The 19,389-nt window shown below is 38.7% G+C and overlaps 1 protein-coding gene across 1 annotated transcript in view; it reads right to left on the bottom strand.

The window, feature by feature from the left end:
- The window catches only part of LOC139743416 (bridge-like lipid transfer protein family member 1), a 75,776-nt gene that overhangs the window by 50,511 nt on the left and 5,876 nt on the right, over positions 1-19,389 (bottom strand). Inside the window, exons 2-19 of the mRNA XM_071653901.1 lie at positions 17,187-17,265; positions 15,549-15,613; positions 14,352-14,508; positions 13,679-13,772; positions 12,750-12,940; positions 12,387-12,466; positions 11,757-11,895; positions 8,605-8,761; positions 7,345-7,515; positions 6,596-6,713; positions 5,901-6,056; positions 5,459-5,556; positions 4,782-4,939; positions 3,769-4,063; positions 2,766-2,948; positions 2,243-2,383; positions 1,432-1,611; positions 507-758 (exon numbers count right to left, since the gene is read on the bottom strand). Coding sequence (XP_071510002.1) covers positions 507-758; positions 1,432-1,611; positions 2,243-2,383; positions 2,766-2,948; positions 3,769-4,063; positions 4,782-4,939; positions 5,459-5,556; positions 5,901-6,056; positions 6,596-6,713; positions 7,345-7,515; positions 8,605-8,761; positions 11,757-11,895; positions 12,387-12,466; positions 12,750-12,940; positions 13,679-13,772; positions 14,352-14,508; positions 15,549-15,613; positions 17,187-17,265 — 2,714 coding nt within the window. The remainder of the gene's footprint in view (positions 1-506; positions 759-1,431; positions 1,612-2,242; positions 2,384-2,765; positions 2,949-3,768; positions 4,064-4,781; positions 4,940-5,458; positions 5,557-5,900; positions 6,057-6,595; positions 6,714-7,344; positions 7,516-8,604; positions 8,762-11,756; positions 11,896-12,386; positions 12,467-12,749; positions 12,941-13,678; positions 13,773-14,351; positions 14,509-15,548; positions 15,614-17,186; positions 17,266-19,389) is intronic.

Below are 19,389 nucleotides of genomic sequence, written 5' to 3'. Positions count from 1 at the left end.
CTTTGTACGACACACTCATAAACGTCAAATTCACATCTCCACCACTTCAATTGCTTCACAGGTATCCCTTTTTAATCTCCATGCTTTTGTGTCTACAAATAAACTTAAACAGTTATATGCTGGATGCAATAATATTTGATCACAGACTATATTTGCATTACTCAATCAAGCAACAAGAAGACAATTGACTTACTCTCTATAATATACTGTAAATGTCACTTTTCCCAAAACCCACATGTAACAGAATAAGAAGAATCTTGACAAAAATAGAACCTTGTGTCCCTAGAGTAGCCTTTCCAGTGTTATGAGTCTTCCCAAAGAAGGTAATCACTAGTTCTGCTTAAAGCACTGTCAAGTAACCTAGTTATTAAGGATATTTAGGCATACACATTTTGTCTGAAGATCTGACAACGGGCAGAATTCAAACCAAAATCTCAAATCTAATCATCCATAGTCTAAAGAAAGACTCAAATTCTTAAGATTTGAATCGTTGTTCTTGTTTGTACCTTGATCTCAAGTGCCGAAGTCTCTTCCACCAGTTGCAGCTGCACAGCATTGACAGCCACCCTCAGGACGCGGTACTTCAGGTCGTCCTCGGATGGGCAGGGGGACGGGTAAATGCCCTCTTCCCTAGCTGCGCACAGCTCGGAGTCTACCATGTGGATGCACATCTGGGGCCTGGCCGGCGTGGAGAGTCGGTCGATGGGATCCACGACCAGCGGCACCATGAGCTGCAGGGATTCTACTACAGTGAGCAGCTTTACGTCCAGGAAAAAAAAAATGAGATGGACATTGGCAATCAAAGATAAAGTCAGACAGAGATAGAGTGCATTTTGAAGTAACATGCCATATTTTTGTAAAGACATGGAATAATATCATACATTGTATATCAGGTACCATAAGTCAAACTTCTACTTTAAAAAAAATGAATAATCAAGTACATATTTTTATTTTTGATGAAAAGAAGCACACTTTAGGAAATATGCATAACATCCCCGGGATGACAAGCCCTCATATTTCAATTAGCATACACTGAACAAAAAACAAACGAAATTAAATTTTTACTTTCAAAAATACGATTTTGAGTTTCAAATGGAACAAACTTTAACATAATCCAAAACAATGTTTCTACATGATACTATTAGACATCAACATAAATGTCATATTGTGAAAATGTTGCAAAAATAACAAGATTTATGTGCTCCACTGAAAATTCATGATTTTCAGATACAAGGTCTTGTCACCATATACTTATATTATTGGCAGCTTTGATGTCGTGCAAACTACAGCTTAACCCGTTGAGGACAAGTCCTGAGTATACTCGGGCAAGTATCTATGGGAAAAGCATGTTCCTGTTGTAGCAAAATCAGTCCGTCCTCAACCGGTTAAAACTGATCTGCCTCCACACACGGCTGACATCCAGCTACATACCTGTGGTACTGTAAGCTGTCCACTGAGCGCCCCCATCTGGAGGTCCACCAGCCATGCGTACTCCACCGTCTCGCTGTCAGGTGGTATCCCTGCCCTGGAGAACATGGCATGGCAGCGCAGTTGCAGGCCAGACAGCGCCATCTGACCCTTCTCTGGTTGGTTGGCAGGTGGCATGTCATTCTGGAAAATGGTTTCCACGTAAATTCATCAGAATGTGTACATTTGATGCGTCAGCATCATTCTACTCCTACACAATATATGCAAAGAAGTTTCTTTCTTTTTTTTGGGGGGGGGCACATTGAATATAAAAACTGGTTTTGTCAGGTGAAATGGATGAATTACATATTTGCTATTCCTACAGATTTTAAGTAGGATTTCATCACACTAAGAGCAAGGGAATATTTGCATATCATCACAGAGTAACATGAATATAATGTGCAACATACATGCTTCAAACACACTTCAAAGAAGGTACGACATTATGTCATCAACTGCCGATACAATGGACAATGATTTTCATTTGCCGTCAATGCAAAGTCAATGCAAAATAATACTTTACAGCTAGGTTGTCCTGCTCAGTATCACTAAAAAGGCAGTGCTGTTCCGTTAAGAAGTCCAAGTTCTCATATGTATGGGTGTGTGTGTGTGCGTGTGTGTGTGTGTGTGTGTGTGTGTGTGTGTGTGCGTGTGTGTGTGTGTGTGTGTGTGTGTGTGTGTGTGTGTGTGTGTGTGTGTGTGTGTGTGTGTATGTGTATGCACTGATGATGCAAAACTCTACCTTGAGCAAGTAAAGATGGAAAAGTGCACTGACCTTGTTAGGCGAGTGGGGAACCATGAGGAGAATGGGTGAGAGGAGGAGCTGAAGCTTGGTCTCTTTGAACTGGCGACACATCTCAAAGCAGAGCTGTTCTAACACCAAGGTGGCACAGCCAACGTCAGCCTTATTGCAGTACTGCAGGGTGATCACACCAATAAAAGTCAACTTTGAGTACAAAATGAAACACTGTGATTCTCTGGTAGAGCAATATGTCAATGTTTCTTTCTTTTTTTCTCCAGTGTTGCATATGGGAATGCTTGAAAGCATATCAAAACTAGCTATGACAGAGAGACTTAAAAGACGGAGGCCAGAAATATGCACCATTAGATAACCTTGGTACAGAACAGCAAAGGTTCAACTGCAGCAGATCAAAACTTATCATATCAAATAATGACAGAAAGACTTAAAACACAGAGGCCAGAAATACAGTGTATGCACTGCTAGATATGCTGGGTAAGGCAAAGGTTGAACTGACCACTTTAATCCCCGTCTCGCATGGAGGGCAGTATTGTCATACCTTGGGAAGGAATCCCTTGATGCCGTCAATGTTGAGTGAGACGGTGATGTTGAATGGGCGGAGACCCAGCGGGTTCAGGACTCTGCTCTCAGCATGTTTGGTCACTTCATCCTTCCTGTCTTTTCCCTTGTCTGGGAGGGACGTGAAGTCCATTAGGTCTTGGTGAAGGCCAAGGTAGTCCTCCTAAGTGACCACAAACGAAACGTGGACAGAGGAATGTATGCAGAAATTACCAATCTGTCCATTCACTGGCACAATGCACAATGTACCTGCACGATATCACTTGCTAATCAAAACCTGTCAAAAATGCAAGGGGTTAGTAATGTTCATCAATTTTTCAGAGTGTGTATGAAGTAGGCAACTTCACAAGGTTTGCACCCTGCTCATCATAAAGACGTGAAGTGGTGTCTTTATAATTGTATCTCACACAGGGGACCTTGAATTCTTGTCCCATCCAAACAAAAACATGTTTTTCTTTCTTTATTTTGAACAAAGGGGACTGTATGATGACTCTCAACATCATCTAAGTTAATTCATCCATCAATTCATGCTAGAGAGTTTTTAAATTAAAGCAAAGTCATGATAGATGTAATTCCCTACATGCAAATGGTGAATTCATCCTTTGTTAGGTGTGTTGAGTCTACTGTTACATGAAGATGCCCTCTTTTACAGGCACTCCAGATTTTAATCTTCACTATCTGCATATAATTTTTGATATCAGAGGAGAGAACATTGATTCCAACTTCAACTGTTGAGAGGTAAGGACTTAATTCTGCTGATATGATTTTAGACCTTCCTTACATTTCTTGCAATAATTAAACTGGTTGATTTCCCTCCATATCAGTTATGTGCTGCACCAAATTCAATATAAATTTACTACTTCTGAAGAAACAAAGAAACTGACATGATTTTGTCAGACATAGGGACAGATGAATACGGAGATGACTGCAATCAATATACCTGGAGGGCAGGAATAAAGATCGTTAAAGTGGCATCATCTGACCTTGAGGGCGGGGAGTGTCTTGATGAGTGGGCCAAAGGCCATGATGAGCAGGGGCCCAATGTCCACCTCCAGCTGCAGAGAGTCCGCGGCCAGCTCTCCGGGGTCCACCATGGGGTCGTTTCGCTTCCAGCCACCGTAGCTGGTCTGCGGGGGCACCGATGACCACTGCTGCTTGCCACGGGGGCCGTGCTTGACCACGATCCGTGGGACATCCTCGTCCAGCGGGGTGGGGTGGTAGGTGTAGAGGATGCAGAGGGCAACGACCGGCACACAGGCACACTCAATCCAGTTTGGGCTGTCGGCAAGAAGGCAGGAAAATGGCCATAAACAGAACATGCCTGTTGAACATGCTTTACTCTTTCAGGCCCACATAGCCAATACACAGAAATATTCAAGGAATCTCATAAAATATCATGTTTTTAGATTATTGACAGGGCACTTATGCTAATTAGTCACAAAAGCTCAGAGAATAATATTTGCCTTGACATAAATTAGTAAGTAACGGGTCGAGGGAATGTGTACATTCACAACAAATTGGAGATTTGTGAAATCCCTTTCATTTTTTTTACATTGTTTTACTACTGTGACTCCTCAAATTGTACAAAAGTTTCTGCCTGGTAAGGGCAACATAATAAAATTCACCAAAACAAATTATAACTTTTGAATGAACTGTCGAATCTTTCCCAAGCCTTCACTGAAAGTTTCTAGTAAATCCTTCTGCATGTGCTGAATCCACATGTCTGTTTCGCGGAGACTGTACCTTCGATACGGAATACTGTAAAAGTAGAAATGTTTGCGGTGTGGAAATTTTTGCATATTTCATGCGACATGAAATTAGCACAAAACTAAAAGTGCCCTAATATTTTGCTTGTTATATGTAATACTATTCTATATTTTGATCATACAGAATAGAAATGTGAACTTCATCTTACCCGGTTGAGCATGAAAAATAACTTCCAAGAAAATGTCCATTTTTACGGTAAAGGGCTTGTTCTCATAACAGTTTCACTTACTCATCTGTGCTGTTCCTCCAGTAGTTCCTGTCTAGCCCCATTCCCCTCTTGTTCTCCCCATAGCTGCAGGCCTCCTTGGCTGCCTTTGCCAGGGCCACAAAGTGGTGCTGGGCTGTGTAGCAGTCTGGCAGGAATAGGTAGCCAGACACAGCATCGGCCTGCAACAGAGGATTGGATGGTGCTGAATATAATGACCATTTCATGATGGGGGGAGGGGGGGTTGTTTCACACTTTGTTGTACCATACATTGTATCTGTTTGGGATTAAATAGTCTGAATACTAAGATACAAAGCTAGCCTTGATAGTACAGTATTTACAGTATATTGACAACCATTCTCAAGGTCTCTCAAGATATAGCTGATTGAAAGAAACTGTAGTTTACAATTCATCTCCTTTGTTTTCTTTATTCACTCCAGCAAACATATTAAACATCTGAAGTTGTAGTATTTTATTGGGAAATGCCTCCAGAACAGCCCGTCTGGAATCATTTTAGGCTGATGCATGAAAATTGATATCATTACCTCCATTTCTGGAACATCTTGAATGTAAAGGAATGAACGAGAACTAATGACAATGGAGTCACTTGAAAAAGAAGCAGATTTAACGGATAACTAAGGATCATATCTAGCACTTTCAATCACAGACAAAGAGTTTGTTCATGCATTGGACTTTTTTACCTTGATAAGAATTCTGATTGGCACTGTTTGCGGGAGATAATCTGTGAATGGCAGGACAACTGATAGATCCAGCTGCTCACCCACAAGTCCAATGCAAACTACATAGTACAAAATGTGAAAATAAGAATTAGTTTGATAAATATGGCAATAATAATATCTGTAATAACAACAATCATTTATACTATAACCATTATTGCCATTCCTGATGTTTATATCATTATTATCATTATGATTATTATTACCAATGAGTAGTATCAACTAATTACATCAATTATTATCATGACACAACTTCTGCTTCATTATCATCATCACCACCACCTTTATCACAGCTAAAATGAACTAACAATATCTAGTGACTATATCATGCTGCTAATGACAATGTGAACAGACATTATATACCCTACAGTAGTATACCTTATAAAATAAGCAAATTGATATTTACCATTTTCCTTCTGATGGGAGGAGCAGTCCACCCAGTTGTATTCGTTGACGGGAAGTATCAGCTCAAACTGATGAAGAGTGATGTTGAGACGGACGGTGTATGGCACAAAGTTGAAGAGGTCCTGCCTGCTCCTGCTCGTCCAGTCGGAGATCATGTCTTGTCAGGTAGAGAAGAAAAGAATGTCAGAAATTAGAGGGAAAAATTGGAGATTTGACTACTACCGGATGTTTATTCTGCAAAAAGCGGTCCACAAGTGAACATTCAGTCATTTCTCTCATTCAGTCATTTCAGAAAGTTTATAAGGTCATAGCAGCTATTTACAAAAAGTAACATTGAAGATGGGTTCAGTGAAACTGGTAACATTATAGTGTGTAGTTTAAACCATGCAGCTGTAGCTCATGATAACAAACAAATAAAACAGAAATGTATCCGTATGGTGACAGTGATTTCTAACTCTTATGGCAGACACAGCACATTCTAACCTCCAGTGAAAATAAAGGTCATCTTACACAATGATTATTGTTGATTTATTTGCCATTTTGATGAGGAAAAACCTGAATAATTGATATGCACACTAACTCTACAGCACATTTCTACAGCACAGTGAAATGCCACATGTTGCTTATATCCACAACTGTCATTACCAAAATGCACATACGATGGAAAAGATGGCGCAAGGCTTAAATCAGTCTCACCTGTGATGAAGACCTTGTGTGCATAGATGAAGAACCAGCCAGCCTTGCTGAATGTCAGGGATATTTCCCAGTTCTGAGGGTGGTTCCAGGCCCGTGGGTAGTGCACATCAATCTTGAACTATTCAATTAAAGACGAGAACAATTCCTATCTTTTCTGTATTCCAACTGAACTAAGATAAACGTTCACATCTTTTTAATCAGCACATCAGAAGTCAAAAGTACAATTTCATTCTAATATCACAGAGAAATTTCCTTCAGCAGTTGTAAAAGAACATACAGTAGTCTTCATTAGCTTTGAAAAACATATTGTATCAATCCCTTTCATTAAGTGGATGCTACAAGAATAGTTCGCTGTTGGTATAGAGTAACATAACATCTAAAATCAGCAACAAGTGTTTATCTATCATCATTGAAAGTAGACATTGCTGAAGTACAAGCTGCAGATGCAAGATGCACCCAAAGTAAACTGTCTTAGCAATGACCAAAAACTGATGACAGACCATTATGATGTGACGAGCTTTAAAAACAAAAACTCCTGTTTATGTTTCAAACAAAAATCAATTCCCTACAGTGGGTGGGAAAACAATGACTAATGATATTAAAAAAAAAAAAAATCAGTACACAATCACAAATCGATAATGTACTAAAACAACTATTTAAAAAAATCATCAATCTGTTGTAAAAGTTAAAGAATAATGAAGGACATGGTGTAGCCCAGAAGTTGGTGGTTTACTCCACCCGCTTCTCACCTCCAAGGTCTCACTCTTGATAAAGGATCGGTATGGCAAGCTGGTGGCTGCTTCAAGAAACAGTAACTGGCCCATGATCTTGGTGCTGAAGCCTTCAATGCCGTACAGCTGTGGGATGCTGACCTCGATGTATGACCCTCTCTTCATGTCTATGTGGAATGCATTGGTTTCCTGGAAAAAAACAACAACAATAACTCTCTTTTTTTTCAATGATACCACACTGTTACCTAATACTTTATTTGTCGTGTTATTTTGTATATCAAATCTTGTAGGACAGTCTCATGGAGGATTTAAATTTGTGACTGATAATCACAGTGGCAGAATGAGAAATAGGTACCACCTATTTCTTTTTTTTTAAATGTATCAATTTTCCATCATGGAGGGGATGTACACAACAATAGTTTTACAGGTGGCAAAATTTTGGCATGTCATTGATATTGCAAATATTACCCAACTTGTAAAATTTGCAAGAACAAACCAAACTGTGTTTGGTAGACTTATCAAAGAGGACACAATAAATATGTTCACCAAAAACTTTAATCCCCCCCCCCCAACTCCATTTTTCAGAGAGACTACATGGATGCTGCTTTACAGTCTATTTGATTAGAATCTTCTTTCCAGGAGGAATGAATAGAACACAATGTGTATGAGCAAACGTGGGTGATGCGATGTGATGCTAGAAATACATGGACATCTCTGTTGTGTTCTGTAAAAGGCAAAGCATTTGATGAGTCAATCTTGACTGATTAATTCACTTGTATTTTTTATCTTAGAATATAAATCATCGCTACTGTCTTATGTTGAGTTTCAAAATATAATTTTAGTCATCCAGACCAAAATAAAAGAGCCATGAGAACGCATGTGGGCTGAATACATAACACGACACAAATTTGTAGGCATGAAGTTGTTAAGCAGGAGCAGCTGTTATTCATGATACATTCTGCTGCTTTGTCTAAAAAATCTGTATGCTTGAATACTATGTACTTGATATACACAAATAGCTCTTATCTGGAGACAGTTTGCAATTGTAAACTTCCTTTGAAAAAAAAAAATGTTGATTTATACACACATTTCTCTAAATAAATTTTGAATTTTACTAAAAGTCTTTCATCTACAAAATACAAATTACATCCATACAATGGACTGAGGAAAATTCATCCAAAAACTGTGGAGTATATTCTCCTCAAAATCAGCATTTCATCAACTGCTTCAGATATGTGCCAGGGAAGCTTTCATGAAATGCATTCCTGCAACACCCACTTTATTCTTTGTGAAGAGTATGTCCACAGTAGCTTCCTCCACAATATTCAGCCTGAAGTCCACCGTCTCAAATTGTCTTTTCTCCCCGGCTCCTGCTCTCGGCGTTGCAGGATGCGACTTGTAATCCTGGGGGTAGAAGAACTTCATCAGAAATTCCCTGAGAACAAAAAATAAACAAGGAAAAGTAGAAATTACGCGGTGCGTAATATATGTCCCCGCCGGAAGTAGCATTTTGTAGCAAAATGTACAATACAGGTCACAAATCAAGGTCAAAGGTCAAAGAAGTCAAAGGTCACAATTCTTTGTAGAAAGTTTTGAAGCCCTCACCTGCTGCCATCACATAAAGCAAACGGAATCGAAATCGGGTTAGAAATGGCGAAGGAGTAGCATTTTGTAGCCATTGTACAATATAGGTCAAAAATCAAGGTCAAAGGTCAAAGAAGTCAAAGGTCAAAATTCTGTGTAGCAGTTTTGAAGCCCTCACCTAGTGCCATCACATAAAGCAAACGGAATCGAAATCGGGTTAGAAATGGCGAAGGAGTAGCATTTTGTAGCAAAATGTACAATACAGGTCAAAAATCAAGGTCACAGGTCAAAGAAGTCAAAGGTCAAAATTCTGTGTAAAAGTTTTGAAGCCCTTACCTAGTGCCATCACATAAAGCAAACAGAATCGAAATCGGGTTAGAAATGGTGAAGGAGTAGCATTTTGTAGCCAATGTACAATATAGGTCAAAAATCAAGGTCAAAGGTCAAAGAAATCAAAGGTCAAAATTCTGTGTAGCAGTTTTGAAGCCCTCACCTAGTGCCGTCACATAAAGCAAACGGAATCGAAATCGGGTTAGAAATGGCGAAGGAGTAGCATTTTGTAGCAAAATGTACAATACAGGTAAAAAAATCAAGGTCAAAGATCAAAGAAGTCAAAGGTCAAAATTCTGTGTAGAAGTTTTGAAGCCCTTAACTAGTGCTATCACATAAAGCAAACGGAATTGAAATCGGGTTAGAAATGGCGAAGGAGTAGCATTTTGTAGCAAAATGTACAACATAGGTCAAAGGTCAAGGTCAAAGGTCACAACTGAAATTCTGCGTACAAGTTTCAAAGCTCCCACATAGTGCTATCATATAAATCAAACAGAATCAAAATTGGCTCATAAATGACAGAGAAGTAGCAAATTGAAGATTTTGATCACACACGGACACACACACGGACACACGGACACACGGACACACGGACGGACACACACACGGACACACACACGTACGGAGCCCGTTTCATAGTCCCCTGCTCGAACTCGTTCGGCGGGGACAAAGAAAGGATACAAGGCTGAATTCCTGTCAGAAAAAAATACCTAAACAGACACTGGCAAATTTTAAAAGCCTTTTCTATCCAATATCCTTCACGACATTTCACTTTTAAAATCTTGTTTACAGCTGCCTGATTTGTCAGTTCATCCTAACAACGTGACCCAAAAATGCAGACATGAACAAATGCAAAAATAAATAAATAGATAAATATTTAACCCTAACTAGGCTGGGGGGGGGGGGCCTCTGAGGCCCCCCCCCTCGACATTCCGCGCGATGTATCGCAATCGCAAAAAGCTATCGCCGCGACGTTTCATGAATTTTTTCTTTCCAGTCTTCCGCATCTTTTGACACCAAATTTGCGACGCCCGGGCGCGCGGTTCCAAAGTTGCGCATAAATATGTACATGCATGTCAGACCAAAAATTGCTCAAAAACGTGAATTCGTGTACAATTTCAAAGCAAACTGTGCTTACAGGCAAATTTCATAAAAGCATGATTATTTGGGGGTTTTATTGACTAAAAGCAATAAATAACATATTTTCTTGTTCGGAGCAATGTCCCGGACAAATTTCATCGAAAAAACAATGAAAAACATAAAGTCGAAAAACATAGAAATACATAAGAAATTCAAAAAACAATAAAATACTTAAGAATTTTTTCTGATATCACAAATTTTTTTAATTACATTTGCTAAGGACACTAAAAAGAATATTTACACAAAAAATGTGCCTGTTTTGAGCTTTATTTTGTGATTTATACCAAATAGTCTGATTTCATGCATCATTGTGTATAAATTAGCATAATTTAGCATAAATGATAATTTTTTGAAAAATCAACTTCAAGGTATTGTAGATTACATCATAGGCAATGTGTGTGCCGATTTTCGACAGCCGAGATCTGGAGGGGGGGCCTGGGAGCCCCCCCGGCTCTATCAACTACCTAAATAGCCCGGCCTAGTTAGGGTTAAAATAATAAAATAATAGAGCAATTAGTACTAATCACATTGAAAGAAAGTGGAATGATACAGATATTCAAATACAGCGCATCATACCATCAAGCAAACAAAGGAAGGCAGATGACAGCGTAACATTTTATAGAGAAACTATTCATCATCATATGAATATGCTTATAGAGCAACATTAAATTTCTCAACAGAAAATGCTTGTTAAAGGCACCATGGAATACTACGCCACAACTCTAGGGCTGCATTCTCAATGTTTGTTGAACTGTTCTGGCAGAACCACCGTAGCACACAATATGTAATGAAACAATCATATCACACTGACTAGATAAAATGTCAGTCTAATGAAGTCTGTTATAAAACGGGTTCAAGAATGTAGCCAATTGGAAGCGCTGAAATGAGTCACGTGTGCGTGCATTAATTTCTCACTAACATGCACGGCCTGACGTCACAATGTTTACACTAGCAGTGCGCACCCAATCCGTTGTTACAAGTGCGTCGCGCGCTACTATACGCGCTGTCAATCCTGTAAACAACTTCTAGTTCGGGCGGCTGGCCGGCCTTTCTTGTGCATAACATGTGGCGTACGTATACTCTTATACGTACAGTACTTATATGTGCCGGATTTCTGAGTGCGACGTGCGTAAATGTTTGGGACGAACATCTTCGGACATCTTGACTCTTGAGCGAGTGCTACATGTAGCTGACTGGTATTGACCCACAAAGGTACGTGAAAAATGCTGTTAGTTTTCGACCCATTTTATAAAACAAAAGATGCACAGGATTATTTTATGGCGTTAGTGAAGGCATACTCGAGACCATTGTCAATACTCTCGAGTGCGCTGCACCTTCACTAACGCACTCTATCCTGTGCATCATTTGTATAATACCTCTGCCTGTCTGCCCAAGGCCCATAGGTGAAGTGCGTCCCTTTCTTCTGGCAAGTTATATCGAGAGCCGAGACTGGTGGCTTAACTGGCTCGTCTTCCTCATCAAACTCTGCGATCTCCTCAGCTGAAGGTACCAAACCTGACAGGAACACACAAAAATTGAAGAATATTTGTGTCGTTGCTGTAAAGAGGAGGACTGAATGAAGTTAAAACAAAATTTGACATGGCCTGAAACTGCATTTTTTATGGTTATCTATCACTAAAAGCTCAGCAGGTAATTAAATGTACCCCTTTAGCATTCATGGCTTTTGACATGCCATGGAATTTTGGCAATAAGAGGGATTGTACTTAGTTCTAAATTCTAACTAGTGAGTGAGGATAATAATGAAATAAAAACTGTGGCAGTTTTCTCTTCATGAAATTATTTGTCATTGCCTAATTTGAATTGATTAACAGAAATGTTATTTATACAACAGCTTATCAAATGTGATGCTTTCATATCATGACATATTTCCACAAAATATTCTGGACCGGTAATTGTAATTTTTAGCAACTCAACATTATCATTCTTCAACATCACCTTGAATTATGGAAAGAATGATTTAAAATATCAAAGAATGATTTTAATACCTGGTTCATCTTGGTAGTAGTGAATCTGTACCTTGCTGGACTGCATCAAAACAAACCCATCTCCCATGTACCTTGGAGGCCTGAAATACACACAAAAAAGACATTTTCATCTACAAATATTACACCAATTCTGTGTTGCTCATCACAATGCCTTAAAGGGAGGGCATAGTATTGGTTGAGGTGAGGATTCAGCTTTTAACTTTTTGCGAGATATTTAAAAGCATTTCATGAAATGTTACAGAGCATACAATTCTAAGAGGAATTAAAAGTTTATTTGGTGAAAATTGGTTTAGAAATGCCACATCAATGTCATCATTGTTTCAAACTGAATTTGAATTCAAATATAAACACAGCTGGACTTACTCGTCAACTGGTCCTTCATACTTGGGGCTGGGGGCGAGCACTACTCTCAGCCCCTCCCCCGTACATTTGACCTCGTGCGTGAACTGGTCCCAGCGGCACTCCGGGGCGCGGGTGGTGTAGCTGCCGTGGCAGTCTTCCAGACTGATCATCAGGCTGCTTGGCACCAACTTGTTTCCAAATACAATGCGACCCTGTCAATGAGGCACACACAGCGCATCAATACACTGACAAAAGGAATGACAAGCGTATACTACATGTCCTACAAGCCAACTCCGCCGCGACATGACCATACATCAACATACGTGTGGGACAAAGCAGTAATGGCGGATCATGCTACCAAGTCGGTTCTTTGTACAATTGTACATAGAGAACAGCAAACAGGCTTGGTTGTTAAAGAATAAACTCGTAATGATACAACTCTAAATGCTTCGGCAATATAGTATTTGTAACACAACATGGTTGCATTGGTTCCATGTGACATCTGTGGTACTGTAGCACACCGTTGTAAAATGCATTCATGAATTCTTGTGAAGGAAATCAGGCTTCTGAATAAACTGTATTGAAAATAATATATTACACATTTCAATTATGCATTATTCAAGACTATATGAACTTCAAATGCATTATGAGCCATCACGGTACTTCTTCTCAGCCTGAGGTCTCTGCACACACACACACACACACAAAATAGATAAAAAATAACATTTAGGCAAACTAAGCATTTGTTGTGTATACAATCAAAGATCAACTGCATTCATTACTTTGAATTCACTCACGGACACAGTCAACCCTGAGTTACACATACACACTATATTAAAGCAATCTAGAAAATTGAGTCTCTCCCCTCAAATGCATACAAAGGAAAGAACTACACACAAAAAAATGTCGTCTGGCAGTGAACAGAAACTCAATACTGCTGAATGCCTTACATCCTGGACTTCAAACTTGATGACTCCAAAGAAGTCTTTCCAAGAAATTCCTGCAGCCTCATGTCTCCTCCTCAGCTCATCCTTTTTATCGTTCCTGAGAACATAATCAAAAAAATGTGTTCAGTATTGTTAAACATATCAACATTGTAGTCACTTATATCTACACAAAAAGAGCACGCACTGAGAACAGAAAGTGGGACTTGCAAGGGGCATGTACAAATGTTGCTATCATGTTCATACAGCTTAGCTCAAATGTGTTTGAAAACATATCACTTAGGTGTAATTTGTACAAAAATGAGAAGTATCAAAGTGTGACATCATAGCCATTTATCATCCTGGAAACTGGTCCTAAACAACCTTACACAGCCTGGCCTAATATCTGTGAACACAGAGGTTGCTAACCCCACTAGAACCGAGTTCCAACCCATGGACTGAAGCCTTGTGGAAAGGATATCTGGTTTGGAACCAGCACTGCTAAGCAATAACAAAAAAAAACTGTGAAATCATCACTTCAGTACTCTATCCCTCCTAAATTACAATATCCCAAACATGTTCTACATGCTTAACAAAACAAATGCTACTTCATAATCAACAATTTCTTGACTGCTTTGATATTCACGTCAATGCTAACTTGACAAGCTTGCGCCTCACAAATTTCCTTGGTGACACTGACCCACTCTGGGATGCCTTTTCCTGTTCTTTCCTTGGTGACATCTCAGGTGGGAGGCCAAACGCCTCCTCAAGCTGGGCGTAGAGTGCCGTGCGGTTGTAGCAGTGGACCTCAAAGCTGCTCAGGAACACAGTCAGCCTTGTCTCACACTGGGAAGTATCTTTGAGGAGCAATCATAAAAATTTCCAACAACAATGAATTTAATAATGTAGATAATCACACAAATATACAACTGTAGTGTGCTCCCATTTACTGTAAAACAAAGAATGTTTGCGTGCATTCTAATTTTGCATATTTCGCGAGAGCCAAGATTTGCGAAATTAAAATGCAGGTGAAAGTTCTTCACACTGTATGCATTGAATGTTAGAGGCAATTTGCGAAAATTTCATGCCGCGAGAATATCGTGTTTTACACTTTATCTAGCTCAGTCTCAAGTGTGCTCAGGCTGACACTGGGTGACACACATTAAATCATAAAATATACCTCTTTCTTTCTTTCTTTTTTTGCTATTCACTGAGTTACAGTGAATGAAATGTAAAATTACATTTTATACCCCCTGCAAAAAAAAAAAATAGGGAAATATAATGTTACTTCCTAACAAGCATTGCAACTTACATTTATCCCTACTAAGAATTTGTTGTACATTTGCCACTGATAAAAGATTTTCTGTAACAACCTTATACATTTACAAAAGAGTTGAAAGACATTGTACTATTTATTGTTCTTTTCTTCAATGTCAGGCAGACCAGGAGTACAATGTATATTATATTGTCAACCAACATGTTTTATGAAATCATTACTTATTTGGCAATAATGATACTCAAAATGATAGATATATAATATTACTACTACTGCTAACTACTACTACTACTACCACTACTACCACTGGTACTACGTCTACTAATGGTGGTATTAATACCTTATTGATATCATTATTGTTATCATTATTATCATTATTATTATCATTATTATTATCATTATTATTATTATCATTATTATTATTATCATTATTATTATTATTATTATTATTATTATTATTATTATTATTATTATTATTATCATTATTATTATTATTATTATTACATTCTACAATTCTTTGACACAATCAAATTAATGACTTGAGTTCTTTATTAAATAAAAAATGAATTGAACACAGAAAGACAGCCATTAAGACAGTCATTAAAACTGCAGTTAAGATACCTTCTTGGCCACCAAGTGGGGTATATGGTCTCCACCATCTGAATATTAATAAGGCATGTTGAACCCTGTGGGTATAAGGCAAAAAATATGAAAAGAATGTAAAGAAATTGACATGGAAAAGTCTTTTTTACACACAATGTACACACTGACATGCAGCAGTGACGAACTGACAAGACAGCCACTCAGAAGCACTAAGTCATTCTATAACATTATATTAACCGCATGGGGAAACTGGTTATAAATGCACCTGTTTCAGAAGATTTTTTGCAACTGATGCTTTATAAGAATTCAAACCAACCAAGTATACACTTTGATTTGTCAAGCAGTTACAGGTCTGCCAACATTCCCACATCCAAATCAGGGAGATTCCATGCAGCAATCAGGGAGATATCTGTGTGTTACATGCATATCAATGGGCGAAAATAATTTCCAAATCAGAGAGATTTTCATATTCTCTTATTCAGACATGAACAGATTCTGACATTTTCAGGGAGACTCCTGCAGAATCAGGGAGACTTTGCAGCTCTGTAGATATTCTCAGATTTTCCAGGAGAAAGGCTTGCCAGCAAAGGCTACCATGTATACAAAGAAAAAGACATCAGATAACTCTCCAAGCTTTAATTTGAGCATGCTTGAACAAGATCTAGGTCTTGCCAATTCAATAATTTATATCTTGTTCAAGTTTGGCAACACACACTTATCCTTCGCTAAAGCCACCCACAATCATGGCAAAATGCACCCAACTACAGATTGTAAATGTTATGCAAAATTATATCAAGACCTTGGGACCATCAATGTTCACTCATGAACAGAGAACAGGAACTTTGATAAAGTCTGTAAAGATAAAGTTCTTGGTGAATAGTGAATAATAAACATAGTTGGCCACTGTTATCTGTGTTTGACGGATAATGGGTAATACACAGGGTCATTATGATGATAATTATGTGTGAAAAGCCTGTATGCAAAACTGAAACAGCCACTTCTACATGGTAATACAATCACCATCACACACTGTTTCTAGTCTGTGTGAGCAGCCAGGACAGGTTTTAGCCCAGCAAAGCCAAGTTATATCTGCTATGAGAAAGGAAAAGCATTTCTATCAAATTCAATGACAAATCAACACAAAACGTAATGGCTGGAGGGCAAAATAAACTTCATATACTATTACTGGCACATCAAAGATAAAATTCATTTACAATATTTCATTCATAGCCACAATAACATTGAGTACAATTGATTCCTATAAATATATAGCTGTTGATAAATGTTTACAAAATATTCTTTTTTACAATAGCTTATTCTCACATGTACCAAAATTAAAAAAGCAAACTTGCAATTCTGTATCAATTGGTCATAAAACATAAATCTGCCTCATGGATTCTCTTTCTTTTGTCTTTCTCAAAATTCAACTGACATCTCTATGTCACAGTACAACTTGGTTCTCAAGTTGATGTAACCATGTGACTATATGGCATATTATTGACTTCATTGTGCAAAGTGAGTATATCAAGCGATTTTTATTTTAAACCGTGAGAGGGCAGGTTTCTTTTCACATCTTCCCCTTCACTGCATCGTGTAAAGTAGCCACTGTACATGGCTCCAGGGTATGGCTATGATCTTAGCTTAATATTTAATCACCTGGTAGTGCGGTCCTCTGTGATGTAAGCGATGTCGTAAAACATCAACTTCCCCGACAGGACTGAGAAGGAGAAGGACCCTGGAATCGGAAGGAATGCAAAGAAAGAACAATTGGCAAGTTATCAGATATCAATAAAATTCAAATCAGTAACCCACTGGATAGAGCTTTTATTCCCCTTTGAGACAGACCCATCTTCATTAATACAAGGCTCCTAAGCATACAATGTACCAAGTACTAAAACATCGTAAAGCTAGTCCTTGATTTCTTAAGCAAACTAATTCACTGAACTGCGTTAAGGGTCAGAACAAATTCTGTAACCTGCCTCAGGTTCCAGTGAAGAGCACAGATACAAAAAAGTTCGGAACACAAGACTCACGCACTACCTGATGAATGCATTATATTAGGGATTCAATGCCTGTTGTTTTGTCACATCCACTAAATGATTTTTAGGGCAATGCTGCTAAAAGTGTAAAAAATATAATTATTAATGAGGAATAAAAATGACCTGATACTGTTTCCCTAGAAACTGATGTACATTTTCATTTCTTCATACTGATGTACAACAATGTAGGTATTCATGAGATATGAACCAGTTTCTGAGATACAGAGACTCCAACTCTCCCGTTTTCGACGGGAGATCTCCCGCCGAAAACCCATATTTGCAAAATCTCCCGTTCTCCCGTTTGAGATTTAATTTCTCCCGCCCTGGCTCTTTGTCTCCCGTAGGAAAGGATTTCTTACTTATTTCTATCGTATGTTGAAAAAGTAAGCCTTAGATAGCACCAGAGAGCATCTAGAACCCTGGGAATTTTGCGCTTCGCACACATCAACTTTGAGTCTCCCGTTTGCTAGGGGTTTCAGGCGGGAGAATCTCCAGATCAGAAGGTGCTTGGGGTTGGAGTGTCTGGAGATATCAGAAAATTTCTTTTCTGATCTCTGTACAGAAAGAAAAAAAAATGTTGATGGCGTTTATGGAATTCATCAACTATGTGTTGATATTCCGTGAGTGACTTTCGTCATCAAGATTGGTGCTTGAATGATACACACATGTACATGTACATTGTGTAATTGCTCCTAAATTGTCAAGTCCACTATGTATATGTACATCAAGACTGTCCAAGGACCTTTCTCTTCAGGATGCAAGTGCTGCAGAATGGAGAGTTTTGGTGGCTGTGCCTTACCATCTCATCTCTTACTGCGTTCCCAAAGACAAAAAAAAATTGTAAGCAAATCTTTTATTAAGCAAAACCCAGAGCAAAAAAAAAAAAAAAAAAAAAAAGGGGAAAAAATCAACAATTGATACACTACTACACAGAAGGATCCAGGAATTCGGTCAAGGGGGGGGGGGGGGGGGGCAACGAAAAGCAGTTTATTTAATACTTCCAGGTTTAGTCAGCTGACAAGCAACAAAAAAAGGCCTCAACAGGTATTTTCTTGTGCCACTTCCGGGTTTCATCAGCATGAGCTGACAAGAAAAAAAAAAAAAAAAGAAGGATTAAGCGCAATGCAATCGGCTGACAAAGATTTAGTTTCTTTCATCAAAAAAAAGAACAAAAATTGAAAGGGTGGCACAAATGCCCCCTTTTAATTTTTCCTTTTCATTTCTTTTATCTAAAAAAACCCCCCCAAAACAGACACAAATTAAAGGAGGTGTGCCAGTGCGCCCCCTCCTGGATCCGCCACTACTACTGGCCAGTGATATGTATTACTCTAGTACTAAGTACATTGTATGTTTTATTCATTGCATTGATTGCTGTACAATGCTGGAGAGCGCAAACCCAGCAAAAGTTTGCTTTATTGAGATGTTTTCCTCTTATGGAGTTGGCAGGAATTTTTGAGATGAAAATAGTTGTGATATGAGCTGGTGTATCTCTATGGCCAAACAAAGTCCTTGCTTGGTTGTACCCTTTAAGTCTCCATGTTGTTGCATTCACCAACTTACAGCCACACAACTCTTGGAAGACCCTGCTCGATTGCATTTCCTCTATGAAAAAGACTAGACTTCACAGAAGTGCATTTCTACCAAGTCAATATTTACAATGTGTTGAAGCGCCCAATAAATTCCTCTGCTAGCACAGACTACTGTAAACATGCCAAAGTGTTTGAATTCAGCAAGAAGCTTCACGGTTCAGTAAATGCAAAGAAGTCAAAAGGGGGCTGCTGCATCTGCTGAGAAAAAAAGGTACCGCTGTGGGTATGATG

The sequence above is a fragment of the Diadema antillarum genome, unplaced genomic scaffold (assembly GCF_040938485.1).
Source record: "Diadema antillarum isolate AM-2024a unplaced genomic scaffold, OU_Dant_1.0 seq00001076_RagTag, whole genome shotgun sequence".
Classification (NCBI taxonomy): Eukaryota; Metazoa; Echinodermata; class Echinoidea; order Diadematoida; family Diadematidae; genus Diadema; species Diadema antillarum.
This window is presented reverse-complemented; position numbering and strand designations above follow the sequence as displayed.